At 47.0% G+C, this 20,158-nt stretch overlaps 1 protein-coding gene across 2 annotated transcripts in view; it reads left to right on the forward strand.

The window, feature by feature from the left end:
* LOC138817559 (ras GTPase-activating protein 3) overlaps window positions 1–20,158 on the forward strand; it is a 92,770-nt gene that overhangs the window by 32,362 nt on the left and 40,250 nt on the right. Inside the window, exons 1-3 of one of the 2 annotated variants that reach the window (XM_070008021.1) lie at window positions 3,951–4,019; window positions 4,139–4,256; window positions 19,837–19,940. In XM_070008021.1, the coding sequence (XP_069864122.1) occupies window positions 4,180–4,256; window positions 19,837–19,940 (181 nt within the window). In that variant the 5' untranslated portion in view covers window positions 3,951–4,019; window positions 4,139–4,179. Of the gene's footprint in view, window positions 1–3,950; window positions 4,020–4,138; window positions 4,257–19,836; window positions 19,941–20,158 lie in introns of those variants that run through there. The other variant, XM_070008020.1, reaches the window with a different exon arrangement.

Below are 20,158 nucleotides of genomic sequence, written 5' to 3' on the forward strand. Positions count from 1 at the left end.
TTGTCATAGCAACCAAGATACTTCCACTCTCATGCAGGTAGGGCAGTCCTGGTGGGATGCAAAGCTGTGTGGGACTAGATATCACAGTACCAGTAGGCGTCACAACTGTTTCTTTGACCTGACCCTTCAACAAAGTGTCATCTGCTGCTGCTCATGTTTTGAGGTTTTCTGGATAATAAAGAGGAACAAAATCTGTTTTGTTCTATCAAAGACCATCTGTCTCCCATAGGACTTTTAAGAGTCACCTCAGGCGTATGTATTGACTGTCTACTGTCTTTCCCTCTGTTCCCCAAAGGGAAGTGGGAACAAAGGCCTTCCAGTAATCCAGTATTTCAGGGGGATCTGGCAGACTTTTACTCCCTTCTCCCAGCCAAGCTACCCGAACTCTCCCCTTCCTACTTCTTCCAGGTACTGTACTCATGTGGGACTCAGCAGCTGGAAGGCCAGCAGATGGATGTGGCTGGAGTCACTGGAACGTTGTGTATTGTGTGCAGAGTTCTGTTACATGCCTCTTCCTCCCACGTAGGGGCCCCTGCTTCCTAATGTAGCTGTGCTGACTTTACTTGTGCAGGAACCTGTCAGCTCCTCTTCTGGGCATCTTTGCTTCTGAATCTGTCTTCAGCTTGGCCCTGAACTTTCTCTCCGTAACTGGGATGTCTGCAGTCTCACCGGGATTAGTCAGGGCTCTCCTCAGTGGTAGAGTATTTGTTGAACACCTGCAAGGCCCAGAGTTGGATCACCAACCTTTATCAGGGCTCCAACAAAATAGAGCTGACATGTTCAAAATAATGAAGGGCTACTTTTTTTTTTAGTTTTAGCAAGGATTTATTTAGGTATAATACAGTTAAAGTAGAGAGGTCTAGAAAAAGAGAGAACTATTTCCTGCATGGGGAGCAGGCAATTAAAGACTCCTTGACATTTTTTTCTTTCAAGATATAGGCACCAAAAGGTGAACAAATGCACCAGTAGTACTCCCTAGATACTATGTTGAAATATAACCTGTGGGTGAGGATGGGAGGAAAAAGTGGGGAGAGAGCAAGAAGAGAAGGGATAACATTGTCTAAAAAGAAATATACTCTTTACCTGACTTGTGTAATGGTAACCCCTTTGTACATCACCTTAATAATACTTTTTCTTAAATGGATAGGAATGTCTAGCCCTCTGGAAGGACTGGTACTGTTGCTGCTATTTTCAAACTAGCCTGTGGATGTGGTAACATCTTCAAATGAGCACTTTTGTTAATGTTATTATGAACGAACATTTTCAGGACAAAAGACAAAAGGCATAAATAAAACATCTAAAATGAAAGAAAGAAAGTAACAGGTACTTGGAGCTAATTATTGGCATTCTACACTCATTTGTTTAAAAGGCAAAATAAAGCAGCAGCAATAACAAATCCTCACAAAAACCCAAAATGGGAAATCAGTTAAAATTCAAAGGTTAGGGTCAGCCCTAATGCTTGTGGTAAAGGTGTAGGCCTGATCGGACTGGTTTGGAGGCTTAGGGTTTGTGAATACTGTGAGAGATGCCAGTCCCCAACCAGAACTGGGTTGAAAGAGTGCTTCCCAACATGGCCAGGGGCTGCTGTGTCTCTCAGACCAACTATGGGAGCAGATGTGTGTGGGTGCCACCTCAGCACCTTCTCCCCATGAGGCCATCTTGTCCCTTCTCCCTGTGGGGCCCTCAAGCCTCATTGCCTGCTTGTGTGCCTGAGAATTCATTGTAAGCTCTACAGGTTGCCCTGTCTTCCGAAGCTCTGGGGCACGCCTCAGCTCCACCACCTCTCAGGAGGTTGGTGGTGTGGTCTACACAGATAGAGATGGGTGTTCTGCAGTGTCTCTGATGTGGAGTGTTTCCAGGGTAATGGCTAAACTGCCTTCACCACGGATAGTCGGGTAGTCATTGATTCCAGGGCCTTTAAACTTGACACGTCCAGACCAGAGGCCCCAGATAGCTACTTTCTGTTGTCTGATCTTGTGCTGCCTCTGGGCGGGAAATGGTCATGAGACATTTGCAGATAGTTCTGGTAGATTATGCTGGTGGTGCTATATACCAGCACTTTGGCAATCAGAAATTTACTGACATAGAAGACATCACCCAGTTATTGAAAAGGATTTCTATTAATTTGCTCATATGCTCAGTGACTTTCTTATGTTAACAACATTAACAAAAAGTTAAAAAAAAAAAGATCAAGTTGAGTTCACCCTGCTGTTTGGCATTTCTGGCCATCTAGTCTCCTTGGGTGTGTTGTCTTATGTATAGATCCTGCAGAGCAACACAAATGGCCAGAATTGGGGCTGGACCAATCACAGCTATATGCCTGCTAGGCACATCCAATAGGGTACAGAAAACAACCCATCCAAAAAGATGCTGGTTTGCAAACTAGATGACCAGAAATGCCAAAAAGCATCTTTTTGGATGGTTTGTTTTCTATACCCTATTGGATGTGCCTAGCAGGCATGTAGCTGTGATTGGTCCAGCCCCAATTCTGGCCATTTGTGTTGCTCTGCAGGATCTATACATAAGACAACACACCCAAGGAGTGTGGACAGGCATCAGCATGTCTTATGTTTTGTTTGCTTATGGGTTCCCTGTGTCTCTACACTTTTCCTCTGTGTGTGTGTGTGTGTGTGTGTGTGTGTGTGTGTGTGTGTGTGTGTGTGTATTATCATTTATTACTAGATGTCTTGCCTTGAAAGTCAGAATAGCTCAGAGACAAATGAGACATCTTGACATTGATTCCCTTGACCTCACTGCCATGGAAGTACGTGTCAGTGTCAGAGCTGGAAGCCACCACCAGTGCCAACCTGACCACCAGGGCCAAGCAGCACTGTCCACTGTAGGTTGTGCTGTTGGCTGCTCCACAGTGACCACTGTACAGAATCATGTCAGGTGTCTCTGCAGAGTCCATCCGAAACTGGCTACACCAGGAGCTCCCACTTATTCCAAATGTGGTCAGAATCTTTCTGAGGCTCCACAAAGCGGGGCCTATAGGAGAAAAGACTGAGATCCATCCTAGGTCTCTCCTAGATTTTTTTCCCAACTTGCAAATCACATTGTGCTCTCAGCAGCCAGAGTTTATAGTTTAATTTTGCCAATGAAAAAGAGCCCTTCTCCTTGATATCATTCTTTGACCTGATACTGTTAAATTCAAAATAAAAAGGCACTTGACAGACGAATAAAGAAAATGTATTCTATATAAATGTGGAATAGTATTCACTCTTAAGAGGAAGGAAATTCTGATATCTGCTGTGTGTTAGCTTTTTGTGACAATAAATAATACCTGAAGTAATTACCTTATAAACAGAAAAAGGGTTATCCTGGCTACGGATTTGGAGGTTGCAGTCCACAGTCCAAGACTGGGTGGACCCAGGTTTTGGGCATCTGGTGGGCTTGCTAGTGGCAGTGGTAGCAGCATATGTAGAACAGTCCATTTAGCACTCACAGCCTAGAAGCAAAAGAGGGAGAAAGGCTGGAGTCTCATGGACTCTTTAAAGGGCCTGGCCACAATGACCTGACCCTGCCTCCAGGCTTCACCTCCCCAAGAAGGCCAGCCCCTATACAGAGCACCGTGCCTTGCTGTGAGTGGGCAAACCAGTGCAGAAGAGCAAGTGGTCCCTAGACTCACCAGTGTCCTGGAGACAGAAGACAGATCGGGGTACTAGGGTAGGGCATGCAAATTAGTACTGCATTGGGCATGGGTCCCCGGAGGGAAGATGAAGTCAGTGGATGGAGATGACAGTGTACACCTGTGGGAAGGTACTTACCACTATCTTTAGAGGTAGCAAGGGAGGTGCAGTTTATTTATGTGTATTTATTTTATCACAATTAAAATTTTGAGAACTAAAGGGACTAATGTGGGTAGTAAAACAAAAATCAAATAAATTCCAAGGCTGGTTGAACTCTGCTCTCATCACTTTGTTCCAGAAGTTGATGCTGCATGTGACTTTGTGAGTCAGCAGTACAGATGGCGTTTTGTCAGTATTTTCACTGGTAGAAGAAAACCAAGGCTGTGAAGTGTAAGTGACTGTACAGATGTAAGAGCAGGTACCTGGTCACGAAGCAAATGCATTGTCTGGACATGTACCAGGTCTGGCAGGCTGCTGAGTTGATGATATGTGTCACCTCTGCTTTTTAGGTGAAGCCAAGAATCTTCCCTCCTATCCGGGGCCAAACAAGATGAGAGATTGCTATTGTACTGTGAACCTGGACCAGGAGGAGGTTTTCCGGACCAAGATTGTGGAAAAGTCACTCTGGTAACTTCTGCTAATGTTCTCCCTAGTTCTGAATCAATATCCAGATGTCTTTCAAGCCCTGTGTGGCCGTTGCCCTTTTCCATGTCTTGGTTAAGAGGTGGTACCCATGGGGCTTGGCTGTGGGTGGTGATGTGTCTTGGCAGGGATGCTGACGTTTGCTGGTACTCCAGATGTCCAGGACCCTTGAGCACTGAGGCACCCAGAGCCACTTTCTTCCCCAAAAGGCAGGAGGAACTCTTTTAGAGATGACTGCAACAAGAGTTCAAGTTAAAGTTTTGGGAGGGGAAGTATATTTTAAAACTTAAATTTTTAAACCATCTTTTTTTTTTCCTTTGGTGGTTCTGAGGTTTTGGATTCAGGGCCTTATGCTTGCTAGACAGATATTTTAGTCCTTTTGCTTTAGTTGCTTTTAAGACAAGATCTTACTTTTTATTTTTTTTGTCCAGAGCAAGTCTTGAACCACGATTCTTCTACCTATGCCTCCCATGTAGCTGGGATCATATGCACACAGTATCATCTCCCATGTAGCTGGAATCACCTCCTATGTAGCTGGGATCATATGTGCACAGTATTACTTCCCATGTAGCTGGGATCATATGCACACAGTATCACCTCTTAGTTTATTTGTTGGATGACGTTTTTGCATGGGCTTGTCTTGAGCTGCAGTCCTCCCAAGTAGCTGGGATTAAAGGTGTGGGCCACTACACTGGGCTCTAAAGTTTCTTAAGAGACTCAATGTATATGGGCACCAAGGTAACTGAGCTGACTTTTTACTGAAGAGAGAGACTTAGAAACATTTATAGGTACAGTTTGAGGACTGGAGGGGTCACCGGGTATCTAAGGGACTTTGCCTTCCAAATGGATTCCTGATCTGAGGAGAGCCAAAGTTGCTGCTGGCAGCTGTTGGAATAGGAGGTGGCAATGCCTCAGGTGTCAGAGAAGAGGAAAACAAGAGAGGAGGTAGAGAACCAGCGGATGTGTTGCTGGATGCTTGTTGGGTACTCGGTGTTGGGAGCACACCAGCTTCCTCAGTGGTTTTGGATGGTGAGCCAACTGGTGGATCAAAGGAGACAACTCTGAGCCAGGGACTCCACCGTTGGGTCTGCAATTATGGTGCATGTGGCTTCAGAACAGCTATTCTGATTTTGAAGACATTTTTAGCAGTTGAATTATATCCTTGCCTATTGCTATTTCTACATGGGAACCAACAATTTGTTCTGCTGACCTAGTAAGTTTAATTTTTAGAAAACCATTAGGCCTGCCCCTAATGAGGAAACAGACTTGGCCCACTGAGGCTGAGTAATAATTTGGTTGTATTACTTGACATACTCTTAGATTCCTTGAAGTAAACTGTTGAGAGTGAGTAGATTGAGACATATTGTCAGGAATTGTTTGTTTTCGAAGAACGTCTATGGAATAAGAAAATAACAGTGGGGTGATAATTTCTACTTTGCAAAAGAGGAACAAAATGTTACTTAGCAAGTTTGTTGGTGTCACCTAAGCAAGGCCTTCTAGGTTTGAGTGGGCCTGGATAAGGGAAGCTGTTTTCTAGGCTTGGCTCCTGCAGACTCCTCCTTGGAGGCCATGGAAGCGCACCCATTGGCACCTCATCCAGTGAGGTGAGAAAGTGTCCTTGTGTTTCAGACACATCAGCAGGTTTAGAGAATAGGAGTTATGGCTTCTTGTGTGGGTCCCTGGGCACTGTGCCTCTGGAGCAGAAAAGAAGGCTGAAGGCAAAGGAGGATGGGAGCAATGATCTTGGTCTCCAGGAGTTAACAGACAAAGGGAGCCCTGAACCTGGGTACACACCACACAGCCAACTCCTCATAATCTTACTAGGCTTGGGTTGTTGTTTGCTCGTGTATTGACTGGTTCAGAGATTCTCACAGAGTGCTTATGGGGGTGTGTGCCAGGTCCAAGGAGAGGCTGTACAGGTAGAACACTGACAGCAAAGGAGCAGATGCACACAGACAAAACTGTTGTCAAAGTTTGCTTTAAAAAGGGCATGTATGTTTGGCTATGGTAGGTGGCCATTTGCCCTCCCCATATTGGGGGTTGGAAAGCTGGCACCCCAAACTCCATTGTGATGCAAGCACCAACAGCAAGTGACCTACCACTCAGGAAAGAAGTGGGTAGGATAGCTTGTTGTCCAGCCTAGTGCAGAGCATTCCACACAGGTGTGGTCCAGAGCCTCATCTTATGAATCTTGGTGTGCCTTGGGTCAGTAGTGAGTGGTATCTACTGAGGCCATGAGGTAGTCAGGGCAAATCCAGTCATCTCTCAGTTCAGGTCTCAAAGAATTTTCCTACATGAAGTTATGAATACCATGAGCTCAGAAGAGAGAGTGCACAAAGTTAAGCATGTGTGTGTGTGTGTGTGTGTGTGTGTGTGTGTGTGTGTGTGTGTGTTTGAAAGAGAGTTAGAATTATTGTTTCTGAGCTTTTATCTTTTCTCAGAAACGAAGTTGATTTTGTGTGTGTGTGTGTGTGTGTGTGTGTGTGTGTTATCACTATTTTTTTTTTTTTTTTTGGTTGTGGGGCTTGGACTCTGGGCCTGGGCACTGTCCCTCAGCTCTTCAGCTCAAGGCTAGCGCTCTACCACTTGAGCCACAGCGCCACTTCCAGGTTTTTCTACTTATGTGGTGCTGAGGAATTGAACCCAGGGCCTCATGAATGCAAGGCAAGCACTCTTACCACTGAGCCACCTTCCCAGCCCCTGTGTGTGTGTGTGTGTGTGTGTGTGTGTGTGTGTGTGTGTGTGTGAGAGAGAGAGAGAGAGAGAGAGAGAGAGAGAGAGAGAGAGTCCTGAGGCTGAATTCAGGGTCTGAGTACTATCCGTGTGCTTTTGTGCTTAAGGCTAGTGCTCTATCACTTGAGTCCCAGCTCCACTTCTGGCTTTTTGGTGATTAATTGGAGATAAGAATCTCATGGATTTTCCTGTCTTGAACCGTGATCCTCAGATCTCAGCCTCCTGAGTAGCTAGGATTATAGACGTGAGCTACTAGTGCCTAGCTTAAGTTGATCATGTTTAAAGTAATGAGACACAAGATTAAAAACATGAGTGGGATAAAAAGTCATAAAGAATCACCAAGCCAATGTGAAACAAAAGAGAAATTTCTTTTTTTAATTTAAATTTTTTTTATTAAAGTAGTTGTTCAAAGAAGTTGCCATTCTACAAAACAGTATATGAGTACAAAGTGTGTGACAACATTGTCACTCATCTCTCTAAACACATCCCTTCTCTCACTTTTTTTTTTAAATTGAGATTAGGTGATTACATAAATTTCACAGTATTGTGGAATAATGCTACTTAGAGTCACACATTTTAATTTTCACATGGCAAATTGTCATTATCATGGTCTGTACAGTTTGTGAATTGTATGAGCTTTGACATTACAAGTTATTTTTTCCACATCAGGTGATGTTTATATTTCTTTCCTTTTGCTTAGTGTAGGCTGTTCCCACTTATTCTGTTCCTCCTCCTGGCTTCCCTCTGTTGTGTGCATATATCTACCATATATATGGTCCAGAACATGGAGTCATTTAGCAATGATATGACAAAATGGGTGGCTGTCTGTTTCTTGAGTCATGTTTGCCATATCTTCTTGTATTTTGGCTTTAGCATCCACAAATCAGGGAGACCGTGTGCCGTTTGTCACTTTGTTATTGGCTTACTTTGCTCAAAATAATCTGCTCTAGTTCCATCCATTTCCCTGCAAATGCCATTATTTTGTCCTTTCTAATGGCTGCATAATATTCCATTGTATATAGGTACCACAAATTTTGGATCACTCATCAGTAGTGGGGCATCTGGGTTGTTTCCAAATCTTGGCTATTGTGAACAGTGCTACATAAACATGGAGGTGCATGTGTCTTGGTATACTGGTCCCTGTTACTCAGGGTAGATGCCTAGGAGTGGTATGGCTGGGTCATAGGAGAGGTCTATATTTAGCTTTCTAAGGTATCTCTAGACTGTTTTCCAAAGTGGTTGTATTAGTATACATTCCCACCAGCAATGCAGTGGGTTCCTCTTTCTCCGCATCCCCTCCAGCATTTGTCGTTGGCTGACTTTAGGATGTGAGCCATTCTGACTGCGGTAAGGTGGTATCTCAGTGTTGTTTTTATTTGCATTTCCTTTACAGCCAGGGATGATGAACATTTCTTCATGTGTTTCTTTGCCATTTTTATCTAAAAGAGAAATTTCTAAAGCTGAACACTACAAGGGCCTAAAGATTTAAAAGAGTTAAGCTGATAGCCATAGCCAAATGGGAAACTGAAGGTAAACCTGAAATATAAAGATCAAGAAAGAGAGAGTTAGAAAGGTTGAAGAAGCAAACATGGCACAGCTTGCCTCGTGGGGAGTGTAGGAAGCGGAGTAAGGTATGAAGAGGGATAGGGGTACATAGGTGCTGGATTCTCTCAGGAGGCCTGTGTGGGTTTTGTGGAAGCAGAGGCAATTGGAGTATCTGCTGTAATAAAGGCAAAGGGCAGGAGAACCAGTCCTAATGATTTGTGAGAATGAAGAACAAGCTGAGGGACAACAGAGAGAGCAATTGGCCCAGGCCAGGACACCAAACTGCAGCCTAACTACAGCTGTTGCTCTGTGCAGGTGGCTGTGGCCCTTACAGTGTGTGCCCCTGGCAGCCTCCCGAAACTGCTTTTCCAGCTTTGGTCCTGACCTTAAAGCTTGGTTTATTTGGCAAAGTCACTGTGTAAGGTGTAAATGGTTGGAAAGGACATTAGGTGTTCCCTGGTAGACTAGTCTTCAGAGGAGGGGGAGTTGCAGGGGTCTTTTTAGAGAGCAATACCTGTAGAGTCCACCCACTCTTGCTGTTCTGTCTGCCCTCAGCATGGAGCTACAGAAATGATGCCAGAGATAGGCTCCCCCAGCTTTCTTTCTCATTCACAGAGGGGGTCTCAGGGTTTGCACATGTGCTGTGTGGTCACTGTACAGGCCAGACCTGGTAGTCTAAGGGTTTGCATGTGTGCTGTGTGGTCGCCATATGGGCCAGGCCTGGTGGCCTCAGGGTTCACGCGTGTGCTGTGTGGTTGCTGTATGGGCCAGGCCTTGTGGTCCCAGGGTCCATGTGTATGCTGTGTGCTCACTGTACAGGCCAGGCCTGGTAGTCTCAGAGTTCATGTGTGTGCTGTGTGATCACTGTACAGGCCAGGCCTGGTGGTCTCAGGGTTCGCATGTGTGCTGTGTGATTGCTGTACGTGCCAGGCCTGATGGTCTCAGGGTTCACTCGTGTGCTGTGTGGTGGCTGTATGGGCCAGGCCTGATGGTCTCAGGGGTCACGTGTGTGCTGTGTGGTCGCTATATGGGCCAGACCTGGTAGGGTCCCTGACACACACTGCCAGGCTCATGGACATCAGTTGTGGCTGACCCTGCATCAAGGAGCCCTTTGCCTCTACTTTCAGTGTGGTCCAGGCTCACAGTTACAGTAGCGGTCTCTCATCTTGTTTGGCCCCAGATAGGAGGGATATGTGTCACCATCAGCCTGCCAGTTCTGGTACACTTTCAGACAATGTATTTGCTTCTGGTGTCTCACACTTGACAGTGAGCAGCTACTGTCAGACTCGCAGGGAAGCCAGTGGAACATCTTGATCCAACCCTCACTCACCAGAGCATCCTGAGGATTTTTCCCCAACCCAGGAACACACATCAGAGCATGGATTTTACGTTTCATTTATTTTTTACTTCTGCACTCAGTGAGTCACTGCAGATTAGGCTGGAGCTAATCCGCATGTGGTACCTACAGGTGTGGCTGGGACACTGTAGAGTGGGATAGCAGGTCTACTCCCACAAGACACAAGGAAGCCTGGCCCGCTATGTCACCTTCCTCTGTCCTGGGATTCTTGCTGCTCCTCTTGGGGGTTGTGGAACACCTCTTCCCAGACTGCAGTCCTTTCCTGACCGTGTCCTCTGGCAGGGCCTTTTGGTTGCATGATTAACTAGCATCTGACTTGGTATTTCTCCCAGGAATTCCTCTTCCTGTCCTCTTGAGCATCGTAGCTAGACTTCAATTTTAGTATGTTTCTAGGGACTTGGGATTTCTCTCTGGGATATGGTATAGGATAGAGGAAATAGGCTGTGGAAATAAAAGGAAAAATTGAGATTTAAGCACTCTAGGCACCACAGGGTGTGGTCAGTGCTATACTTAGCACTCACAAGTCTCTGCGCCAAGTGGGCTCTTGCTGCCATTGTACAGACAGGGAAATGGAGTCTCAGAGGGAAGAGGTTATGGCTCCATGACCTTGTGGATCTAGACCAGGAAGCACCTTGTATCTAGATGACGATGAGTGCTTCTGGTCCCAGCCATGGTGTGCCCATTCTGTCCTGAAACCGGCTTGATACCAGGCTCCCAAGGGCAGTGGCACAGGGGGCAGGGGCCTCCTGGGCCTGGGAACAGGTTGGCACGGCAGCCTGGTTGGTATTCCTTGTTCTGCTGGACCTTGGGCTGAGGATGCTTTCAGTGCGGGCCACACTGAATCCTGTTCCACTCAGCACTTCTGCTCTTCTCATCAGGTCTCTGGGTTTGGTTTGAAAATGTGCAGCTCTGTGTGCCCACATTTCAAAATAAACAACCCCACCCTGTGTCTTAAACCACACAGAGGTACCCTGCAGCCCAGCAAGTGCTGCAGGCTTCCTGCCCCAACCCTGGGGCCCCAGGGCAGGAAACCTGCCCTGGTAGAAGCAACTGTGACCTGACCTCAGGTCCCCACTGCCTCAGGAGAGTGCAAAGGTCCTCACTGGTCTCCCTAGCAGGTTTGTTAGGGACCCGATGGTAATAGTGTCGTTTTTGGGTGTCAGAGCATGTTCCCCATAGGGGAGCATGCAGGCAGTGATTCCACGGCCGAGCGGGAGACAGCTGTCTCCTAGCAGCCTGTGTGGAAGCTCACAGTGTGGAGTTGTGCAGACAGCATTAGGGTCCCAGTGAGAGGAAGGAGGAGAAGTCTCCAGACATCCCCAGCCTGGAGCTGCTCTGGGGAATGTGGCAACTCACAGTGAGCGGCCTGACATCCCAGAGCAGCCCGCTCCTGTGGACATTTGATACAGTGTTTGCTTTAATGCAAATTCAATCCAACTTTTAGTTAATGACTTTATCATGTGCATATTTCATTAGCTGAAAATTCATCCATTGAGAAACATAGTGACCTTTCTTGAGCCATTCCCCACCTGTAGGGCCACCGGCTACCTTGGAAGCCACCAGGAACCACATGTGTCCTCTGCCCAAAATGGGCCTTGAACCTGACTGTGTGTCTGTCTGGCTCCTCAGTCTTTGGAACACAAAGACCAGGCCTATGGAAATATCCCTGGGATTTCACCCTTCTCACACAGCCCTTGCCCTCTCCCCAAATCCACCCACCCTACACCCCAGATATGGGAGCTTGCAGGAGGGCGCTGGGGACCCAGCCATGTCACTTTCTCATGACCAGTGCCGCTTGTCACGGGACTCAGCAGCTGGGGTAGGGTGGGGCCGCCTCGGCCTCCAGCAGATGTCGGGAAATGACTCAAGGGTGGGTTGGTGGTTTCTCTGCAAGACCCAAGTGGGGCTTGAACTCTGTGGGCAATGGGTGGGGAAAGAGGAGGGAGGGGTTCAAAGGCTCTCATGGGAAAAGCAGGAGGGGGGGGGAGATTCAGAAGGCTCTAGAGGAGGAAAGGGAGGGAGGAGAAGGAAGAGGGATTCAGAGGGCTATAGGAGGGGCCGAGGATGAGAGGCAGGAAGAGAAAACTAGGGGTACCGAAAGTATCACTTAAAGAAGATGACTGTTTTCTAAGAGGATTTCTTTTTTCTTTATGAAGGTTTTGATTGATTCTGTGAAGCTTCATTTGAGCCTCCACTGGCTTCTTTATACAAAGTGAAAAGAGCTCATCTGCCACCCTGGCAACCTTGGGCAGAGGCTGCATTCATTTCCTCTTGTGAAACAGCAGTATTTGAGAGGAGCCAAGCCCTTCCCTGCAGACTTTCTTGTTTTGGAAGAGGGTTCTGGAGCCCTCTGGCTGCTGGTGGGGGCCGCCTGTCCACCCCATTACTCATGCATCTACTGCCCTTGGCTGCAGTCTGGACAAAGCCTGCCTGTGCTGGACACACCCGGGGCTGAGCTGCTCTGGGAAGGAGAGTGTGGTTCTGTATGTCCTGTGGAGCTCTGCAAAAAGGGGTCATTGTTTGCAGGGCAGCCTGAAGTGAGAGGGAAGGACAAGGGGGAGAAATGTCTTCATGTTGAGCTGGTTTCCATTTTTCTGTGCGAAAATACTTGCCCTCTGCTGCCTAGTAAGAGACACTTGCAGAGTTTCTGTGATGATAGGACACAAGGACACAAGGTGTGGAGCTGGGGCTGGCCGTGTGCCTGCATCCTCCCGCTCTGGACCTGCCCCAGTCCTTGCTGAGGAGAAGACCTGGTGTCCTGTCCTCCTTAGCCTGGAAGGGTTCTTCCCAACTTCCACTGTTGTGCTGCGGCCACACCCTGCTGTTCCCTTGCGTGTGCATGATGTTTGGCTGGTCCCAGTGGCCACCTTGCCCAGAGGGGCGGCGCTATGGTCAGTTTGGACATCCTGGCCTATCAGGTGCAGGGGCTCTCGTCCAACACAGGGAGCTATTTCAGAATCTGGGGATCCCTTGTATAGGCTTGCCTGCTGGTGAGGGTAACTGAACAAATGTGTGGAGTTTATGGTGTGAAAAGGTTCCTTAAGCCCTGTAAATTGTCCTCTTTCCAATTGTATCACACAATTCCCAGGGGATTAATATCCTGAGTGTGAGAAGAGTGGTCGTGCTAATAGAAGACGGCCCAGGCATTTCAATAGAATGCAAAGCTTTAACAAGCTTATAGACACACAATACTGGTAGTACTAGGATTCAACTTAAACATGGCAAGCTAAGAACATTTTCCTCCCTGTCTCTCTCCCTTCTCTCTTTTCCTCCCTTTCTTCCTCCCTTTCTTCTTTCTTCCTTTCATCCTTCCCTGATGTCCATATAGCAAAGTCTATTTATTTAGCTGTGGTGCTGGTGGTGGTGGGGGTAGAACACAGGTACTCTTGCACGTTAGGCAAATGGTCCACCATTGAGCCATTCCCAGCCAAGTACATTTATCATATTGGTGAGGCTCATTGGGGTGAGATGTGAATCCGTTCAGATTTCTGGAGGGTTCTATGGCATTTCCCCAAAGCTTAGAACAGTGACTCTTCTTCCACCTGCAACCCCATTGTTAGGGCTTTGTTGGCAGCTGTTCCTGGTGTTACGGCTTCTGATGGTGAAGGCCTGAAAAGATCCCAAGGCACCAGTGTGGGTGTTTCTCACAGCAGTTTCCCGGCTGCAAGGATGCTTCGTTCCCTAGCAGTGAGGGCCTATCTTAAATGTTAGTTCTGGTTTCTGGTTTTCTGATCTCTAATTTCTGACATGAATTTCAGCTAAGAAAAACAGTTTTATTGAGATGTAATTCACAGACCATATAATTGAGCCATTTAAAAGTACAGTTCACTGGTTTTCAGTATATTTAGAGTTGTGCAGCCACCACAGCAATTTTAGAACATTTCATTTTACACCTGAAAAGCCAGCCCCTGTGACTGTCACCATGTCCTCCCACCACCCCCATTCCTACCTCCGCAACCACAGCTGCTCTCTGTTCCCATGGATTTGCCCACTGTGAGCAGCTCCTGGCAGTGAAGTTATATGCTGCATGGCCTCTTGACTCAGGTGTGGTGAAGCTTACCTGTGTCAATGGCTCAAGCGTCATTTCTTCTGATGGCTGATGTCATTGCAGTTACGCACTTCATCCACCTGTCATCCAGTAAGAAGTTGAGTATTTCCATTTTGGGGCCATTATGAATACTGCCCTGGATGCCTGCAAGTGTGTCCCATGTACCTATTTTCATTTTGCTTGAGTGTGTGCTTCAGTGAATTGCAACTCTGCTTGAGCAGCTACCAGACTTGTCTCCAGAGCTGCTGCACATTTGCCCTGCTAGAAAAGTGGATTTGTACTCCTGCCTCCTCACCTCATCTGTTTTGGTCAAAGCTATCCCAGTAGGTCCACATTAGTTTTCATTCTTAAAAAGTAGCATTTTCTTATTTTTAGTTAAAATGGAAGGAAACATTCTTTGCCATGAGTGCATCCTCTTTTTTTTTTTGTCAGTCGTGGGGCTTGAACTCTGGGCCTGGGCACTGTCCCTCAGCAATTCAGGTCAAAGCTAGCATTCTACCACTTGAACTACAGCACCACTTCCAGTTTTCGGGTGGTTTATTGGAGATAAGAGTCTCACGATCTTTCCTGCCTGGGCTGTCTTTGAAGGGAGATCCTCAGATCTCAGCCTCCTGAGTATCTAGGATTACAGGTGTGAGCTACCAGTGCCCAGCCTGAGTGCATCCTTTTTAAGAAAGCAAACTAAATTCAGAATACAAAAGAGTAATACCAGAAAAATTTCAAATTTTGTATTAAAATATAATTATGGGTCACCTTGTCATGAACATGATGTGTTCTGGGATACTGCTGAGTCTCTGGAAAGGTCCAGGCACAGCCTGGTGGGAATGGAAGACTGCTGTTAGCATGTGAGGCATATGCGCCTGGCCCCATCTGCCCTTGGTATCTACTTCACTGTGGAATCCTTCCTGACCAGTGAACCACTACTCCACACAGAGCGGGCCGTGTAGAGTTGGCATGGCCGGCCTATCTTCCCTGCGCCTTGGTGCTAGGTGCCTGCCCCACCCTGTAAGGAACACTGTGGACAGAGGCCTCTATGTTAACTGTGGCACATCTCATATACACGGGTGGAGTGCTGGAGGGGAGGACCCACAGTTACAGAGGTCAGGTGTCATGCAAGACTCATGCCCAGCTTCAACGAAGTCTAGGGAATCCTGGGCTACTCTATATGCCCTCTTCCTTGGTATAGGATAGCTGGCAAGCATTGTTAATTGTTAGTATCTTCAATGGTCCTCATCCCCTGTGGACTCTGAGGGATGACTGTGTGGATATGTTTCTATTGTGTGACCCTCATCTTACCCAAGGAGCCCCCTCCAGGGTGAAACCTCAGCGCAGCCTTTGCATGCTGCTTTTATTTGCATGCTAACGGTAAACACAGTTCTATGCAAGACCTAAAGCAGCCAGAGACCCTCATACTAAGCAGGCCACATGACAGGGTGAAGAGAGAGGGAGCTATAGGGACTGATGACCTGTCTGTCTTCTTGTGTTCCTGGGAATGCTTGGTGGAGAGATGGAGGAATGGAAGTACTATGAGGTAGAGTCTCAAGTGGTGACATTTGTTCTTTCTGCTCTGTATTCCCAAGGGCATAAAGTGCCATTATCCTCTCTGTGACCAGGTTTCAGGACAGCTCGGAGTCTCTGTCCTCCATTGCTCCTCTAAGTCAGTAAGGGGGCATGGCCTTGGCTGTTTCCTCTTACATGATGTTCTAAGCCCAAGTCCCACTCTGAGCATGCCTGTGTGCACATGGTTTCCATATTTCCAGTTGTCCTTTGGTATATTATCTCGGTGCCACAGAGGTGGTAGGAGGCATTCTCACTTCCAGTCTGCTTTCCTGCCACGTTACCTCCAGCCCCTTCATCCTTTGAACGAGCCTCTGTGCTTCTGTCATGATCCTGCTGGGAGCCTGGGCAGGACTGCACCACAGTGCCATCTCATTAATGGTCCAGGAGACCCTGGGTTTCCTGCCCTACATGTCTAGCTTGCTACTCCTCTCGCCATGACCCTCGTGTTTGGGCTAGAGGGCCCTGTCCCACACTGCCTTGATACCTGTCCTCCTCACTGAGCTTTTTTCTTGCCACTCATGAGCCCTGGTGGCCCAAGGGCCTTTGCATCTTCCTCCTTAGTTCTCTTCATGGTCCACACTGACTGGTCAGCTTGCCACTCACCACAGGAAGCAGCCCTGTCATGTCCTGATTCATAGTGCTCATCATTTTGCAGTGTCCTGATGTCATTGTCTTTTGCTCATTGACTTGTCGCCTTTCCCCCTTGCTGCAGAGTCTGCACAGGGATTGGCAACGTGAATGTCCACTGAAGCAAGCATGAGCTTGGTTAATGCAGGTCCAGGTGTCATGAAACAATTCTGAGCAGTGGTAGTATTTCCGTTCTTAGTCAAAGCTCCCAGAGCTGCGCCACACTTCAGTGCCCAGGGACCCTGTGTGCTCCCCAGAAGCAGCTGCCAGGCTCCATCCCCCTTTCCTAATGACATGGACATGAGGACTCCTCCAGGTTTGCACCTGGCTGGCTGTGAGGGCCACATTCTTTGACAGTACCAGTGCTTACGTTTCAGGAATTGTCATCTTTCCTGCATGTGGGGGGAGGGCCTAGTGGTTTGTGTGGATCTTGGGTTGAATTGGGGACAGAAGCAGCCTGTGTATGGGCACCACGGTTGCTTCTAGTACCACGGTTGTGTGGTTGAGATGCAGATTATTGATAGAACTAGGAAGAGTGGCCAGATAGGTCTGGGCCTGCCTGCCATTCCCTGGCAGGGCCTGCAGAAGGAGAATATTGTTTTCACACTAAGGCAAGGGTTCAAATCACCCTGAGAGAGAAGGAGCCACTCTTCTCCTCAGGGTAGAATTGGATCTGTACCTCAAATAAACACACAGCCCCTTTGCTCTAGGGCCAGCAGATTCTACAGAACTTTACACAAATCTGGACACAGCTTCTACCTGTTCTGTATACTCTGCTAGCCCCTGGTCACATGTGGGTGGGTGAAACTGAGGAACTGAATTTTGAATAGAATTAATTTTAATCACTTTAGACTGAAGTAGCTACACTGTGTTTTATGAAATACTTAAGGCAGACTGTCATTCTGGTCCAAGGCCGAGAGCCACATCTGCTGATAGCTATCTTGTGGTATATGTATCATGTTAGGGATAGAATGGAGCATGTGTACATGTGTATAAGGATGTATAGGTGTGTGACATCACATTTATGACTGTAGTAAGCATGTGTGTATGCATCCATGTGTGTGAGCACATGTGTATGTTTACTGGCTGTTGTGCCTGTACCCAAGCCTTGGCCATGGATGTCTATCCTGAGAACCTGAACTAAATTTTGGGAGGTATAGGGTCTCTCTCTGTAGCCCAGGATATCCTTAGTTCTCAGTCTGCCCATCTCAGCCTCTCAAGTAACAGAGATTACAGACATGAGCCATGGAGCCTCGTTTACTTTATCTAACCCTAGTCACCGTCCAAAGGCACCCTTCCAAACATGAGAGTTGAATTAAATTTCTGCCCTCCTAATTTCCCACAATGAGGATCAAATTCCAACACAGGGAGCTCAACCCAGATCCCAGCCATGGCCAAGCATGGCTGGTAGCTGTGTGTTGGTGCCCAGGCAGGGGTGGGAAGTCTAGTTTGTGACCTGTTTGGCAGGCAGAGTGGGAAGACAGTAAGCAGTGAGCAACCTCTTCAAGCCCAGTTTTCTATAGGTGTGTGGATAATAATGATGCCCCCAGAGCCAGGGCCACAGCTAAGGTCTTGTGGTATCTTGGTGGTGCTCACCCTAGTCCTTTAGGCAGATATCAGAATGGCTGTCTGTTTGCAGGTACAAACAGGTATTCTAAGAATTAATTAATTAAGGGGTCTCGCCCATTTCATTTCATCACGCCTGAGTGACCAGGAGCAGCTCACCAACCTCCTACATTTGAATCATAGTTCTGGCTCCAAATATTCATACACACTCACATATAAACGTGTCTGTGGCATTTGCACACTAGCTGGTTTGTGTACACACAAACACATTCAAGATACCTGCACAAACCCACACACATGTTCTTATGCACATACATGTATATGTTTGTACACACATGGAATCACAGCTGTGTCCACAGTATATGTTCATGCACTGTGTGTGTGTGTGTACATGGCTTGGGTCTTATGCTCTTGTTTAACTCTTCCACTCAGATGCTGCTGTTCAGCTTTTTCACTAATGACTGGAGTTCTACCACTTAAACCATGGATCCGGCTCCAGTTTTTTGGTAATTGAAGATCAGAGTCTTCTGGGTTTATCTGCCTAGGCTAGCTTGAAACCATGGTTCTCAGATCCCAGTCTACTTTGTCACTAGGATTATAGGCAGGAGCCAAAGGCATCCAACACTCATACACTTTTTATATGCTTACCCGTTTATCCTCTTAGGTAATGCGTCTGTTCAAATCTTTTGCCCATTTTAAAATTATGTGCTCTCACTGAGTTGTTAAGGTCCTTTGTATACTCTGGACAGATTACTGACTAGCAAATATTTTTCCCAAGTCTGTCTTTACTTTCTTATTGGTATTGTTTAAAATATAGAAGTGTTTTATATTGGGCTGGGGAAGGTGGCTCAGTGGTAGAGCGCTTGCCTTGCATGCATGAGGCCCTGGGCTCAATTCCTCAGCACCACATAAGCAAAAAGAAAAAAGCCAGAAGTGGTGTTGTGGCTCAAGTGGTAGAGCGCTAGCCTTGAGCTGAAGAGCTGAGGGACAGCACCCAGGCCCAGAGTTCAGGCCCCACGACTGGAACCCCCCCAAAAAGTGTTTTATATTTTAAAGTTTGATGACATCTGGCTTAACTTTATAAGACTCCAGGTTACAGATGTATCCATCTTCTGAGAGCATTATGATTCCAGCCTTCACGTGTGGTGTGTGATCTGTTTTGAGTTAGTTCTGTTTATGACAGTGGCCAGCTTCTGGCTATCTCACACAGACACCCGACAAGGCCCAGTGCTGGGTGCCTTCCTGCTTCTGCCTCAGAACATGACACGTTGCTTTACTTCCTCCTTGAATAATCAAGCTTCCTGTTTTGGAATTTAGCCAGAAATGTACATGAAGCATCTAATGGCAACTTAGATCAGTGTCTGTACTGAAGTGGTCATTTGGTTTCCTAAGCAGCTCACCAGGTCCACTGGTGTCTTTGTGATGTCAAGAGCTGATATTTCCAAGTACCCCTCCAAGACAATAGGGAGATTTGTTTAGTGACAGCCCACTGGCTTTCTGCCCCTTGATTAGAGCTTTCATTTATTTTAAGTGTAAGGCTGCCACAGCTGTGGAATGACTCACACATAGGCTGTGAGCCACAAGAGCAGTAGGGACCTTTCCCCATCAGAATCAAAGACAGTGCTTTGGGTAGATTTTGCACTAGATCTTGGTGGGGGGAAGGGAAAGAGAAGTGTGCCTGAGACTGGAATTGTATGTTTTTTTCCTTTAAATGTGTAATTGAGTACTGCTACCCTTTACCTAAATCATTTGCCTTTAAAACATCGTAACTGTCTTGAGGATCTGCACTGAGCATGGGCACTTTGTTAAAGGCCAGGATCCACACTGAGCTCTTGATTCCTGAACTGTGATTCTTGAGCTCGATTATTTAAACCAAGTACAGAGGTTCATTCTTTGAGAGGAATGCTCAGCCACCCCACCAGGGTTTGGGGCAGTCTGTTTTTCTGAGCCAGTTTCATATCTCACAAGTGGAACTCAGAATGGTTGTTCCCATGGCACATGTGAAAATAGGACTGCCGATGTGTTCCTGAGAGCAGGGCTGGCCAGGAGGGAGGCCGGGCTGCTGCTCAGCCAACACAAGCTGACTGCAGCATGGGTTCTAACAATGCTTGTTTTGTTTGTTTGTCTAGTCCCTTTTATGGAGAAGACTTTTACTGTGAAATTCCTCGGAGTTTTCGTCACCTCTCGTTTTACATTTTCGATAGAGACGTTTTCCGGAGGGATTCCATCATAGGTAGGTACTTAAATGGCTGTTTCCTTCATTGTTTTTCTCCTCTTGTTCTTCTATATTCTTCCAAGTACCCTCTACTCTTATGCCTAGAGGGACTGTCAGTATTAGTCTGGAGCCTTTAGGGTGAGCATGTGGAGTCGAGTAGCCCCTGGCAGGAGTATGGTGGTGCCTGTCATCTTGTCTTAGTGTGTGTGGCCTCCCATGTCTTCCTGAATCTTGGC

The sequence above is a fragment of the Dipodomys merriami genome, unplaced genomic scaffold (genome assembly GCF_024711535.1).
Source record: "Dipodomys merriami isolate MVZ:Mamm:240054 unplaced genomic scaffold, mDipMer1.0.p SCAF_70, whole genome shotgun sequence".
Lineage (NCBI taxonomy): Eukaryota > Metazoa > Chordata > Mammalia > Rodentia > Heteromyidae > Dipodomys > Dipodomys merriami.